We start from the raw sequence: 15,911 nt of genomic DNA on the forward strand, positions 1-15,911 counted from the left end.
GGTATCTGAGAGAAGGGGTGGGGGGAATGCTTGGAAGAAAAAAACTATTATTCCTCCAAGGGGGAATGCGAGAGAAAGATTTCCTGCTACGCCATTAGCTAAGACGAAAAGCTCTGCCTCATGCATTTGTGACGTCATAGCGCAGTGTGTATGAATGATCATCGCCATACGTATTATTCAGATCTGCGAAGTGTATTCTGATCATCCGCATCATGCAGATTTGATCATTTGTATTTTTCTATTGTTGAAATAGGTTTTGATGAAAATGACTAGTAAAAGTAGTTAACAGAGATGCAGATGTGTTTGAGAGAGAGAGAGAGAGAGAGAGAGAGAGAGAGAGAGAGAGAGAGAGATCATTCGATCTAAATTTTTCAAGAAACTGTCATTTCATGTTGAATTTGGAATTTTTATCGTTTCTTTTCAAGAAAATGTATTTTTTATATCAAATTTTGAATTTTCATCAGTTTTCTTTTTTTTATCGTAGAATAACCCGGATTCATTCAATCCATCTGATTTCCTCCAAGTCGTTGACCATGGCTGTATCTAACTCTGACACTCAGTCTGAAAATACAAGAAATGTAAAATGAAAAATAGCTTAATAGAACCTTTAGATAATGTACTTGGAGATAGGCTATAGCAGAAAACTTCATAACTTTCTATTTGTTCTGTGTGTGTGTGTGTAGAGACATATATTTGTGGAGATTGATGTTAGATTGCTTATCTCGTCATTGTTAACCTATGGGCATTAGTATGTACGCAAGTATGTACAGCAGAGACAGGCAGACACATAAAGAAACAATAAACTAATCCAACACATTAGAATCTCAGTCATTGATCATTATACAAGACGATGTGACCAACCCGAACACTCTGGAGGTCGCATAGAAAATGACCTCAATTAAAAGTCAATTCTCAACTCCGAAACAGAGGCGAACAATCAAGGAACAATCGTGAACAATGTTATAATTGATTCTTATCTCAGCTTTTATGCAACAGATGACACTGATTATCCTCTTACTTATTAGTTACAAATTGGTATTCGTGATGATGAATGTAAAGTGAATCGATATAGTTGTTACTGTCATTTAATACAGTACAGGTTTGTTTATTCATTCTACTGCCATGCTTTCCACGTCTATGGTATGGCACATGAAGTACAGGGAGCCAGTACTTTTACATGGGATTTGACCTGGTTACGTGGCTTTTTCTATTCAAGAATTGGATATATATATATATATATATATATATATATATATATATATATATATATATATTCATTAAGCTACAAATATCCTTTAATATCTAATTCTCTCTACCTAGGAATTAATGATTTCATATATGTTAACAGAAGGGGAAATTTTAGTTGATAAGAAATTCATCGCCTCATGGGCGTGAACCATGGAACCAAGAATATAGGATGTACACAGTGAAGCTCTTTACCCACAAGGCTATCACGAGTGGTACAAGTTAACATATACGAAAATATTGATTCCGAGGTAGAGTGAATTAGAGGTTAAGGACATTTGTCTCTGCTGTACATACATGCGTACATACTGATGCCCTAGGTTAACAATGGCGTGATAAGCAATCTAACATCAATCTCCAGAAATATATCTGTCTCTACTATTTCTTTATATATACACAAAACAAGACACACACATGTATATATATATATATATATATAATATATATATATATATATATATATATATATATATATCATTCGAGTATATATATATATATATATATATATATATATATATATATATATATATATATATATATATATATATATATCGAGGATTAATTTTGTATCTCGAGGTATTACTGTATATATATATATATATATATATATATATATATATATATATATATATATATATATATATATACAGGGTGCTTCGAAATTAGAGCCCCCCTTCCACAGAACAAATAGAAAGTTATGAAGTACATTATCCTAAGCTTCTATTAAGCTAGTTTTCATTTTACATTTCTTGTATTTTCAGACTGAGTGACGGAGTTAGATACAGCCATGGCCAACGACTTGGAGGAAATCATGTGGATTGTATGAATCTGGGTTATAACCTTCAGAGAGGCCAGGGATGCTGGTGCATCCTTCATTTCCCGTTCCTGGATAGCTAAATACATTAAAAGAGATGAATCCTTTGTTAAGTCAAAAGACATCATAGCTGAGGCAGTGTGTAGACCAAGTAAGTCTTTAGGTAAATTGGCACTTGGACTAGAAACAAAAAGAGGAAAGAAGAGAATTTATATTGCTGTACATCATGAGTTGAAAAAATCTGGTATCAAGCCATTTCCTGTTATCAGCAAGCCCAACGTTACTCAGCAACAGAGAGAAGACCATGCATGGTTTTGTGGCTCATTTCTTAGAGATTGGGATGAAGCTGACTTTCTCCATGTTGCCACATCAGATGAATTCTTCATTTACACAGTCAGGAAGCCAATCATAAAAATGACATCATTTGGGCTGCAAAGTTGGATGATATCAGTGATGATGTGCACAATTGCCAATTTGTGAAATTTCCTAAATGTTTGAGTATTTTTCTCTGTTTCACAGCCAAACGGTTAATGTGGATCATCAAAGAAAAAGAACAGTCATGGAATGGTGAATGCTTCAGAGAAACTGTGCTTACTGTTGGAGTATTTCTTTTCATCAAAGATCCTGAAAATATGTTATCTGGTGAAGAAGTCACATATTTGCATGATAAGGCACCATGTTTCAAGGCTCTTCAGGCACAGGAGCTGCTTCGAAACAGTGGTATCGATTTTTTCTCATCAAGTGAATTTCCAGGTAGCTCCTCTGACCTTATTGTGTGCGAAAACATTGGTAGTATCTTAAAGGATCGTGTTGATGTGCGCACAGTGAACTATGATGGTATACCAAGTCTCGACGACCTGCGAAGAGAGGTGACCAAAGTGCTCAGGGAAATGGAGTTTGAGTCTCAGCTTTTTTGCGATTTTCTGAAATCATACCCCTCAAGAATGCAGGCTGTGGTACAGGCAGATGGAGGCCACACAAAATATTAAATACTCAGAGAGAGACTTAAATAAATACCTGTTCTGAATTACTTTTGTTTTTGTCCATATCAGTTTAAGTTTATGCTGTAGAGGGGGGGGCCTCTAATTTCGAAACACCCTGTATATATATATATAATATGTATGTGTGTTTGTGTGTGTGTGCATGAATGTATGTATAGCATATGTCATTGTGGGCATGATTATTCTTCGTTCATTTATCTCTTGCACACAGACGCACTGCACATTCGACAATGAATAGCACATTAACGGAAGACCTTCAGCAGTAAATTCCTAGTCATGGCGACGAGCTACTCTAATGCAATTACCACCTAAAATACAACCCGGCGAGGGGTAGTGCTGTCACCCCTCCCTTCTTGCGCTGTAGGCATTACTAAGGGTGTTTGTAGTGCTCCCTTGGCCGCTAGCTGCATCCCATATTTTAGCCTTTTTCCTGACCTCAATTTTCCGTTTCTTTTCCTCAGTCATGCTGTCCAACACCGTTAACTGTTTATTTCTTTTTGCAACTGGGGGTTTTCTGCCAGTCTCATCTCTATTTATTATCTCTGTATCTTGCCGCTATGCATATGGCTGAAATGCCACAGTGCTTTTGTTGACAGCCTAATTTTCATAAGATAACCTTGAAGTAAAACGATATTCCCTGGCTCCTACATCTTTATCTCTATTAAGACGAATGTCTGAACTGAATTGAATATAGAATTTAAACCAAAGGGCAAACTCTGTGACCAATGAGGTTATTGACGAAAAGGATATTGACAATAAAAAGTTAGAAAGGTGTAACCGGAGGGAAAAAGTCGCATTTGCATGATGAATTCATTGTTTGGAGATGGTGGAAAGTAAGATAGAAGAAACATAATATCAAAGCAATTGCAGTACAAGGAACGAAAGGGGTTGCTGCTAGGGGCCGAAAAGAAGCTGCAAAGAATCTTACGTGATGCCCACAGTGCACCGTATCAGGTGCACTGATGGTACTACACCACCTATGGTGGACGAATGTCTGATGTTCCCTTCTGCTATGGCTTCAGCCTCTACTTCACGACGTCATTAACATTATTTAGGAGAGACTTTAAAATTCGAGTAGGTAACTTAACGAATGCTTTGGTGTTGAGAAAATCGTGATTATTCTTTGTTGATTCAAAAGTTATATTTAGCAGTAGGCTACCCGGGAGATAAAACTATAATATCGTAATTAACTTCTGAGGCTAACTACATTTAAATACCTAGTCAAGACGCCTCCTTTCTCTTTAGGGAAGCATCAAATACATTCTTTGCAGTTTCAAAGCTGCCTCCATGCACCGCCTTTTTAACCAACAAAAGCCCACATGAATCGCACACCTATTCCCTAGGTTGGGTCTTCGTGTACAGTACATGAATGCCAACGAACTCCTTTCCATTTCCCATTCTTCACAGCCATCACGAAACTCAGGGTCACTGATGCATCACAGCGGAATGTGCACGACCATTATTCTCTCTCTCCGCCTTGATCTACTGAGGCAACTATTGATGTATTTTCCTTTGATAGACTTGTCACTCTCTCTTCGTTTCTCTTCCTCTAGACCTAATGGAGTTACCACTTATTTTCTTTGATGACCTCTCTCTCTCTCTCTCTCTCTCTCTCTCTCTCTCTCTCTATATATATATATATATATATATATATAGATATATATATATATATGTATATATAAATATATATATATATATACATACATATATCTATATATATATATATATATATATATATATATATACATATATGTGTGTATATATATATTATATATATATATATATATATATATTATATATATATATATATATATATATATATATCTCTATATCAATATACCTATATATTCTATATATATTTATATTATAGAGAATATATACTAGATATATATAATATATATATATATAATATATTATTAAGATTTATAATATATATATGTGGTGTAATAATAATATAACTATATATTAATTTATATATTAGTATATATAATATTATCTTATAAGTATACATATATTATATATATATATATATATTATATTATATAATAGATATATATAGATATATAGATATATAGAGATATAGATATATATCTTATCTATCTTATATCATATATATATATAGATATCATATATATCTATATAGAAATAAATCGATCTATATTATATATCTATATATATATAAAAGTCATATATATATATATATCATATAATAGATAGAAATAAATATCTATCCATATATCTATCGATATATATAATATATATAAATTATATATAGATATATATATTTATCATATATATTGATATATATTGATATGTTCCCAATGATAGAATTGTTACCACCTCTGCCTCTTTCTTTAGATCGATTGGAGTAACCAGTAATTATTTTGGATATCTCTCTCTCTCTCTCTCTCTCTCTCTCTCTCTCTCTCTCTATCTCTCTCTCTCTCTCCCTCTGTTCCTTTGAAAGGCTTGTCATTCTCACTTCCTCTCTTTTCCTCTCTCTTCCTCTTGGTTCATGGTAGTTACCAGCGATCTTAGTATTAGACCTCTTAAAGTATGAATGTTGGACGTATAATAATGAAAACAAATGTAACCTAAGTGTTGGATGTGTAATTATGTAAGTAAATGTATTTTAAGTGCTGGGCGTATAATCATGAAAACAAAAGGATTTCAAGTGTTGGGCGTATAATTATGTAAACAAAAGTATTTTAAGTGAGGGACGTATAAATCATGAAAACAAGTTTATTTAAGTGCTGGACGTATAATCATGAAAACATAAGTATTTCAAGTGGTATCCGTATAATTATGAAAACAGAAGTACTTTAAGTGGTGCAGGTATATGAAATTGTGGAATCGAACATTTCAAGCGTTGGACGTAAAATTATGAAACCAAAGGTATTTCATAATTATGCAATCAAAAGTATTTCACGCCTTGGACATGCATGAAATTATGAAATCATGAATATTTAAAGTATTACTTATGCAAGATTATATAATCGCTTTTGACGCTTCAAGTAAATATGATTACGCATTCCATCAGCGTAAATTTTCGCCATGCCCGACACAACCACGGAGGCCCACACGCTTTCAGAGAACTCCATTGATGGTACTGATATCTCTAGGTCCTGCAGAACGCTTAAGATTGAAGACCAGGATTGGAGACTTGTAATTGTAATTTAATTTAAATGTAATTAGTTACAGAATGTCGTGTAGTTGTAATTGTAATTGATAATGAAATTTTAGTAAGTAATTGTAATGTAATTAATTACAGTATGATGTAATTTTTTATTTAATTATAATAATAAAATTGAAGTGATAAGGGTGTGGATCCATTAGAAGTGATGGGTTCCTTATAAAACTTAATTTAGCTGGTGCTTCGCCACTGGGAGCTCTTCTATCACTTACACTTCTGGTGGAAATGAATTATGAGACCCTCATGAGACCCTATTAGCTCGATTTGCTCGCCTCAATACACTGTTTCCTGTACCGAAGATAAGCGTCTGCCCTCGCACCCAGATCCCTTGCAAATGTAACTGTTATTTTTACTGAATTTGTTGTGAAGTAATTGTAATTATAATGTAATTGCTAATCCCAAACGTAATTATAATTGTAATTTACATATTTTGAAAGTAATTGTAATTGTAATTTTTTTCTTTAAGTGTAAGTACTCCAACCCTGATGAAGATTATTGCAGATATTATCTACATTCTAAAGTATGAAGCTCATTTTATTGCTTATGGGGAAGCGTAGTGAGATCTAGCCGATGATACAATTATTTATAAGATTATTCAATTTGATATCTCCTGAGACCCTTCAGAAAGTTTTCGATTACTGCGTTTGAGGAAAAATGTGCAGACACTTTAAGCATCTCTTATTAGATGGCATAAGCTCCTATCACGCAAGCACAACTCGCTGGTAGCTTGAAGGTCTCAATGGCGAAGGGAAAATAGTAATCAAATGGATCGTAGACGAGAAAGCGATGGTAGACTGACTTCTGCAGGCACTGGGTATCGTAACAAGCAGGCACCAGGGGGCAGGCGTCCCCGGAGGTCAGGCACTCCTCAATCCTGACGGACTGAACGATGCTCTTGAAGAAGATATCGACGTCGTTGACGATAATCCTCCATATCCCTCTAGCGTTAACGGCTCTCAGGGGCTTCACGTAGCTGGTGTCGGAAGGGCACAGGTAAGTCTCCTCTTCCAGGGTGGCTGGACCTTCAACCGAGTTCTCGGTGATCACTCCCACGTCCTGGTAGAGGGCTAGGACGCCGTGACGGTGGTACGTAGCGGCTTGCTTGATGTCGGCCGTCGGGTAGTCAGCGTCCCCGAGGCACCACGACTTCGTCGTGTTTTCTGCGCATGCGGGAGTGCCCAGCCTGTACTTCTGGGAGTTCTTGTAGGCGGTTGGGTAGTAAGAATATACCGATGGGTATCTCCAAGGTGGCAGAGTAGGGGTCGCAGCTGCATTCGCGTTGGCAATAGGTTCCCCGTATGCCAAACCCGTTGCAATGGCAAAGACCTGAGGGAAAAGGTAAATTGTTATCAAATCTGCGATGGATTTGTGTTTAATTTAGTATGACAGAGTTGTGCTGGCACCGTTTTCTTTTCCTTTTGTTAGGGAGAGGGAAGGAGGAAAATCTTAAATTCCTTATTTGAAAAAAGGGCTTTATTATATCTTTAAAATCATTTGCATCTTGAAGTATTATGGAACTATTTTTCGTGTGTACATTTAGGCCAGCCCTAAGAGAGCTCATAGTGGTCTGCTTAAACTACCTTAATAATAATAATAATAATAATAATAATAATAATAATAATAATAATAATAATAATAATAATAATAATAATAATAATGGAATTAAGTCAATTTAAGCAACATTGGGGCTGTTCAGTCGTTGGATGGGTGACCGCTCTCCTCGGCGTTGATTCCTTGGGAAAGGATCTTTACCATAATTTCCTCAGTCTACTCAGCTGTAAATGAGTACCTATCCCTGATGGGGTAGGGTCCAGCTATGGGTTAAATAGCAAAACTCAGCAATGATGGAAAGAAATGAAGGAATAAACGACAACGACGTAAATGGAACCTCTGGCAACAGAGGAGCTTCGTCCAGCAACCAGGTATTCAACCCAATTGAAGGGGAAGACGGTCAGGTACTTGGAGGTCGTCATCCAGCAACTGATCACCACAACGAAAGTAATCAACATCCTGAGATTGGAGCTACAGAAGCAAAAAGGAAGAAATGGAGAAGAAAATAAGGAAATATGGAGATGCTACATCAGAAGCAACCCGACGGAGAGAGGATATAGAAGAAGATTGGTCAACATCTGGAATGAGAGGAATAACACCCCCCAAACAGAGCAGAGGCTGGCAGACCAAGTAAGGAACATAAAGAAAAACAACTGGCTCTCCCCAACAGAAAGAGAAGAACTGGATAAGGAAATGTCACACGACAACGAATTACACGAAGACGAACTGAGAGACGATGCCGCAGAAGACGACAGGGAGGATGAGGTATCAAACAACGACACACGAAGAAACACCGACGAAGTAACAGAGAGGACGGAATGGGTAGAAAAGATTAGACAATGGATGGAGCCAGATACAGAGAGAACAAAGATCCCCTCCATGAAAGCCTACAACACCAAGAAATTAAGGGAGAAAACAAGTGAAGTCAATGAAATAATGGGCATAATGCACACCACCAGTATCACAGAAACAAATAACTTGGTATATGCAGGAGCAAGATTAGTATCAGAACTGATGGGGATTCGAACACCAACACCACCAGCACAACCAACCCAACAGAAACCAAAACAGCAACCTCCTTGGAAAAGGCGCCTGGAAAAGCAAATCATGGTGATGAGATCTGACTTGAGTAAACTGAAAGAGATGGCGGAAAAAAGGCTAAGAAGCAAGAAAACAAGGGAGGAACTCAACGAGAAATACAAAGTACAAGAGAGGGGACTAAACAACACAATAGAAGATGTAAAACAGAGGCTTGAGACCAAAGCACATAAGATCCAACGGTACATGAACAGGAATAAGGGATACCAACAGAACAAACTATTCGGAACCAACCAGAAAAGACTATACAGCCAACTAAGAGGGGAAGACAACCACCCAGAAATTCATGAAGCCGAACCAAGTAAGAGACTCTGGGAAAACATATGGAGTAATCCGGTATCACACAACAAACATGCAACATGGCTCCAGGAAGTCAAGGAAGAAGAAACAGGGAGAATAAAACAAAGATTCACAGAGATCACGACATACACAGTCAGACACCAACTAAAGAAAATGCCAAACTGGAAAGCCCCAGGTCCCGAAGAAGTCCATGGATACTGGCTCAAAAACTTCAAGGCCCTACACCCACGAATAGCAGAACAACTTCAGCATTGTATCTCAAATCACCATGCACCCAAATGGATGACCACAGGAAGAACATCCTTAGTACAAAAAGACAAGAGTAAGGGAAATATAGCCAGTAACTACAGGCCTATCACCTGCCTACCAATAATGTGGAAGTTACTAACAGGTATCATCAGTGAAAGGCTATACAATTACCTAGAGGAGACAAACACCATCCCTCACCAACAGAAAGGCTGCAGAAGGAAGTGTAGGGGCACAAAAGACCAGCTCCTGATAGACAAAATGGTAATGAAGAACAGTAGGAGAAGGAAAACCAACCTAAGCATGGCATGGATAGACTATAAGAAAGCCTTCGACATGATACCACACACATGGCTAATAGAATGCCTGAAAATATATGGGGCAGAGGAAAACACCATCAGCTTCCTCAAGAATACAATGCGCAACTGGAATACAATACTTACAAGCTCTGGAATAAGACTAGCAGAGGTTAATATCAGGAGAGGGATCTTCCAGGGAGACTCACTGTCCCCACTACTCTTCGTAGTAGCCATGATTCCCATGACAAAAGTACTACAGAAGATGGATGCCGGGTACCAACTCAAGAAAAGAGGCAACAGAATCAACCATCTGATGTTCATGGATGACATCAAGCTGTATGGTAAGAGCATCAAGGAAATAGATACCCTAATCCAGACTGTAAGGATTGTATCTGGGGACATCAGGATGGAGTTTGGAATAGAAAAATGCGCCTTAGTCAACATACAAAAAGGCAAAGTAACGAGAACTGAAGGGATAAAGCTACCAGATGGGAGCAACATCAAACACATAGATGAGACGGGATACAAATACCTGGGAATAATGGAAGGTGGGGATATAAAACACCAAGAGATGAAGGACACGATCAGGAAAGAATATATGCAGAGACTCAAGGCGATACTCAAGTCAAAACTCAACGCCGGAAATATGATAAAAGCCATAAACACATGGGCAGTAATCAGATACAGCGCAGGAATAGTGAAATGGACGAAGGCAGAAGCAGAACTCCGCAGCATAGATCAGAAAACCAGGAAACATATGACAATACACGAAGCACTACACCCAAGAGCAAATACGGACAGACTATACATAACACGAAAGGAAGGAGGGAGAGGACTACTAAGTATAGAGGACTGCGTCAACACCGAGAACAGAGCACTGGGGCAATATCTGAAAACCAGTGAAGACGAGTGGCTAAAGAGTGCATGGGAAGAAGGACTAATAAAAGTAGACGAAGACCCAGAAATATACAAAGACAGGAGAATGACAGACAGAACAGAGGACTGGCACAACAAACCAATGCACGGACAATACATGAGACAGACTAAAGAACTAGCCAGCGATGACACATGGCAATGGCTACAGAAGGGAGAGCTAAAGAAGGAAACTGAAGGAATGATAACCGCGGCACAAGATCAGGCCCTAAGAACCAGATATGTTCAAAGAACGATAGATGGAAATAACATCTCTCCCATATGTAGGAAGTGCAATACGAAAAATGAAACCATAAACCACATAGCAAGCGAATGCCGGCACTTGCACAGAACCAGTACAAAAAGAGGCATGATTCAGTGGCAAAAGCCCTCCACTGGAGCCTGTGCAAGAAACATCAGCTACCTTGTAGTAATAAGTGGTACGAGCACCAACCTGAGGGAGTGATAGAAAACGATCAGGGAAAGATCCTCTGGGACTATGGTATCAGGACGGATAGGGTGATACGTGCAAACAGACCAGACGTGACGTTGATTGACAAAGTCAAGAAGAAAGTATCACTCATTGATGTCGCAATACCATGGGACACCAGAGTTGAAGAGAAAGAAAGGGAAAAAATGGATAAGTATCAAGATCTGAAAATAGAAATAAGAAGGATATGGGATATGCCAGTGGAAATCGTACCCATAATCATAGGAGCACTAGGCACGATCCCAAGATCCCTGAAAAGGAATCTAGAAAAACTAGAGGCTGAAGTAGCTCCGGGCCTCATGCAGAAGAGTGTGATCCTAGAAACGGCACACATAGTAAGAAAAGTGATGGACTCCTAAGGAGGCAGGATGCAACCCGGAACCCCACAGTATAAATACCACCCAGTCGAATTGGAGGACTGTGATAGAGCAAAAAAAAAAATAATAAAAAAAAATAAAAAAAATAATAATAATAATAATAATAATGATAATAATAATAATGAAAATGAGAACATCTGATTATCGTAGACTGGTAAATAAGAAATAAACTTTTATTCAAATTAATATTTCAAAAGAAAATAAACTAAAATTGTATAACGTTCTTCGAGAATAATTTGAAATATTCATATCTGGTTCAGGGTTAAATTTGGAGTATGTATGTATGTATGTATGTATGTATGTATGTATGTATGTATGTATGTATGTATGTATAGAAAATGAATAACTCTTTTGATACTGTATTTTGGCCCTGAACATTGACTATTCATTCTTTTTATCAGCGGAAAATGATAATTATGGCCCCTGTTTGTGATTTAACTTGTCCCTAATACAACTTGACCTTGCGCATGGTGATGACGTTAAATGCATAATTGATGACAACGTCTAAATTGCGAACATAATTATCCCGTTGGAAATTTATTAATTTCCTAATGAGAAATACAAAGACATTAACGCAAACGGAATATAGTATCATTAAATTATCTTGCCAAGGGTAATGTTAAATTTGTTAAGTATTAAATGCAAAATGTATCCTCTGTGAAAATAACCATATTTTGAAAAAAGAGTAAGATAACTGGATACGTTTTAGTTGGGACTAAGTATTATTTTAATAGATCACTTAGTCGTTTCAACAAAGAAATTTGCGTGGATGAGAGTTTCCATAAAGAGGGCTCTATACACTTATATTCAATACTAACTAGAACAGGTGCTACGAAAATCGTTTGCGAAAATCCAAACTAGAATATATTATCAAATTTGTGCGAAATTACACACACGCATGTATATACTATGTGTGTGTGCGCGTGTGTTCTGTATCTATCAAAATATATTTAATGCAGATGATATCCACGAGATTATTTGCAGAATTATTCGTATAATAAAATCAGTCGATTCAAAAAAAATATATCAATACAATTACAAATATTTCTGGCTTCACAGGCTATCAAAATAAACATTTTTCTTACGCATTCATCAACAAAATGTTCACGAAATTAAAATTCCCCACTCTCAATGTAGCAAATTCGCTTGGAATGTATGGCGCTAAATATTTAGTATTTACATATCTTTTTATGAAAAGTTTAAGGCTTGACTCACATAACAAAGAGCGAGGCAATGCAATTATACTAAAAATGTTTTAAATAAAGTTTCCAAATATTATTCACTAACCAGTTCTTTTGATATCGTTGATGCTATTACATTTCTACACTGCTCTTTAACACAACGTGTAATTACTATTCTTATTTAATCATTTATTAACTCAGTAATATTTATAGAACACTAATTCATCTCGGCTGCTTTGAAAAGAAAGACTTAGGTTGGTCCGCCATATACGTACATCTAGTATAAGATGTGCTAATGAAATTCAATGATTTTTTGATTACTGAAATTTTTGTTAGTGACTGGAGGAATTATAGTGTCAAAATACACCGAAATTTCAATCTTGTCTACAAAAAGTTTCAAATAACATATCTAAATCTTGTCACGAAAAAGAGAGCGTGGATGAGGATGGGTATTGCATTTCTTTTTCATTCTTGAACCTTTAAAGGGCGATGCAATTTAAGCGATTGCACATAAATGAAGCACTTTTAAATGAAACATAATTTCAGTTCAAAGTAAGGAGAATCCTGAAATGCACTTTACCAGCAATTTCGTCACCATCTTCCTCGGCCTGCCTGTTGGACACTAGGTCGAAGTGAGTATGACTGCTACCCTGGTAATCAAAAACTCTTTTATATATAAGCTACAGTCACCGCTATACAGTGTTGCCATGTCAACGGGATGATAAAACATTTCATGAAAAAGTCAACTTCTCAAGGACTTTTTCACTTAGTCACTTTGATACCTTCCGCGTTCCTTTTTTCTTTTTTACTTTGATGAAACATCTCCCTTGTGGTTAGTGTTTTTCAGGTCCACCAAATCATGGAAAGAAAATAGATAAAATTCTTTAAGGGTATACAATATCTTCATTTAGACAATATGGGCAACATTCTGTCCACCTGTATGTATGACTATATTTTTTCTGTTACCACCTGTCCTGATGGTTAATTGTTTTTTCTACACCTCCTCATGACACCTTATCAACGCTCTGTTGCTTTCTATAGGAAGATGCGCCTTGTTCGAATCCCTTGTTTGGGGATTAAGTTTAGTAAATTTCTTTTTTATGAGTCCTATCTGCGAAGGAAGAGGTTTTTCTGTGATTGTTATACGAATATTAACAATTATTACATTTAACCTGAACAATTCAAGCAATTCACAGCAGTTTAGTGATTCTATGAACACGAATTAACAAGACGAAAGAGAGAGAGAGAGAGAGAGAGAGAGAGAGAGAGAGAGAGAGAGAGAGAGAGAGAGAATGTTGTGGGAAGAGCATAGCATGCAGACGATTTGTACACAGAATATGCTGCATACTTAAGATACCTGAAGGGCAAATCTAGCAATCTATTTTTTGCTACCTATTCTAAGATGTGGAGCATAAGCCAAACTTTTTTAGATATTTACCAAAACTCTTTGAAATGCAACGAAGTCATATATTACATGGTGAAGTCCGATAATCTGGTCAATGAAGATAATACAACATGCAGGAAGTAATTAGCATCGTCTATCCCTGACCTTCAGAATGTCACCAATGTTAAGAAAATGACGCCGTCACCGATGCATAAACATTTTACTTTAATGACCGTAAGGCCGCATAGCCTACGTCATATTTAATTACTTTTAAGACCATTATTTCCCATATTTAAAGAAACTGGGATCGTATAAACACGCTTGTATATGCGTCAATGGCAGGACGTATTTTTTTGTAATTGTCCATATGTTGTTAGCACGCACAAGCATTGACACGACCAAACGAACTTCGAAATCGGCAGCGGATGAAGAAAAAACTTGTCGTCAGTCATCCTGGTCAACAGGATTATTATTGAAAATTTTCAGGTGATTGAAAAGCGAGAGTTGTATTCACATAAACAACACATCCGCATTATTCCAGAATTTGCAACTTCCGTTGTGTGTATGTAACGTCATCTATATTGACACAGTTTGAAATAGAATTTTATTTATCATTTGTTATCTACAATTTTTTTTAGTATATTAACAACAATGAATAAATCTATATACTTTTCTATGATGACGACTCATTATTTACGAAATTTAATATAAAGATTCACTAGTAATTAAGATATGAATTTTCGTTTTATAAGAAGCCACGGACAGATGACTTGGCTAAAGGAGATGACCAAACATTCCGCACTATTTGGTATGAAGGAAATGCATGATCCAACAAAATTATATTGCCATGATAAACCAGCTTTCATTGTAATGTCAAGAAAGCACCGGAGAGATGGAGTAAATAAAGTAATGTAAAGGAAGGGCCTTCAAAATCAGAAAGTGTGTGTGTATGTGTGTGTGTGTGTGAGAGAGAGAGAGAGAGACAGACAGACAGACAGACAGACAGAGACAGGGAGAGAGAGAGACAGAGACAGAGACATAGAGAGAGAGAGAGAGCATATTTCTGATGTCTTCGTAGGCGCGTGATGAGGGCTAATTTTTGTAAGTTTTCTACGCACTGGTTCCATCCATGACTCTCCAGTTAAAGTGTGAATGTGGCTGTGACAGTTATGCAAGTAATATTTTCTGGGGCTGTCCTTGTTCTCAGGAGCAGCATCATAAAATTATGCTGATATAATCCCTGTTATGAGAAACGCATACAAATATTATATTAATATAATCTCTGTTATGCGGGGCTGCTTAATAACATTAGATTAATATAATCACTGTTATGAGGAGCGGCTTGAAAGCATTAGATTAATTTATAACAAAACTTTTTTAGTGTCTGTGAAGTCAGTATTTTCTTATATACACGTTCCATGATTTCAATAATCAATCGTATTTTTTGCACCTAATCGACTGTCCGAGTAATTATGCTGTAATTCTGGCATTTTTACGGTGATACACAAAAATGTATCATTTCCATCCGGCTTGGTAAATATTTCAAGTGCGCATAGCGACTGATCGTTGTAAATCATGGAAGCTTGAAGTGCGTAAGTACAAAAACCGCAAATGACCACGTTAACCTTCCTCAGTACTGATAAACCCCAAGTAATATAGCAATTATTAACGATCTTGACCTTCTTCTTATTTACAGTACTTAATATTCAACCTGAAGTATTTTTTACCTAATCAGAGAATTGAATGAGCCAAATGTTTGGGACCTTCAATGTTAGCTGTTAATGAGATTTAGTGAGAGCGCGCTTCAAATTAAGATTAAC

The 15,911-nt window shown here is 36.6% G+C and overlaps 1 protein-coding gene across 1 annotated transcript; it reads right to left on the minus strand.

Annotated features, from left to right (window-relative positions):
- Positions 1–5,807: 5,807 nt before the first annotated feature.
- Positions 5,808–13,354, minus strand: LOC135220159 (neurotrophin 1-like). Its single transcript, XM_064257451.1, has 2 exons — positions 13,288–13,354; positions 5,808–7,579 (listed from the first exon to the last, which is right to left on the minus strand). Exons 1-2 carry the CDS (start codon positions 13,303–13,305, stop codon positions 6,935–6,937), a joined length of 663 nt encoding a protein of 220 aa, XP_064113521.1. The 5' UTR covers positions 13,306–13,354; the 3' UTR covers positions 5,808–6,934.
- Positions 13,355–15,911: the final 2,557 nt, after the last annotated feature.

Source organism: Macrobrachium nipponense, chromosome 1, assembly GCF_015104395.2.
Source record: "Macrobrachium nipponense isolate FS-2020 chromosome 1, ASM1510439v2, whole genome shotgun sequence".
NCBI classification, from domain to species: domain Eukaryota; kingdom Metazoa; phylum Arthropoda; class Malacostraca; order Decapoda; family Palaemonidae; genus Macrobrachium; species Macrobrachium nipponense.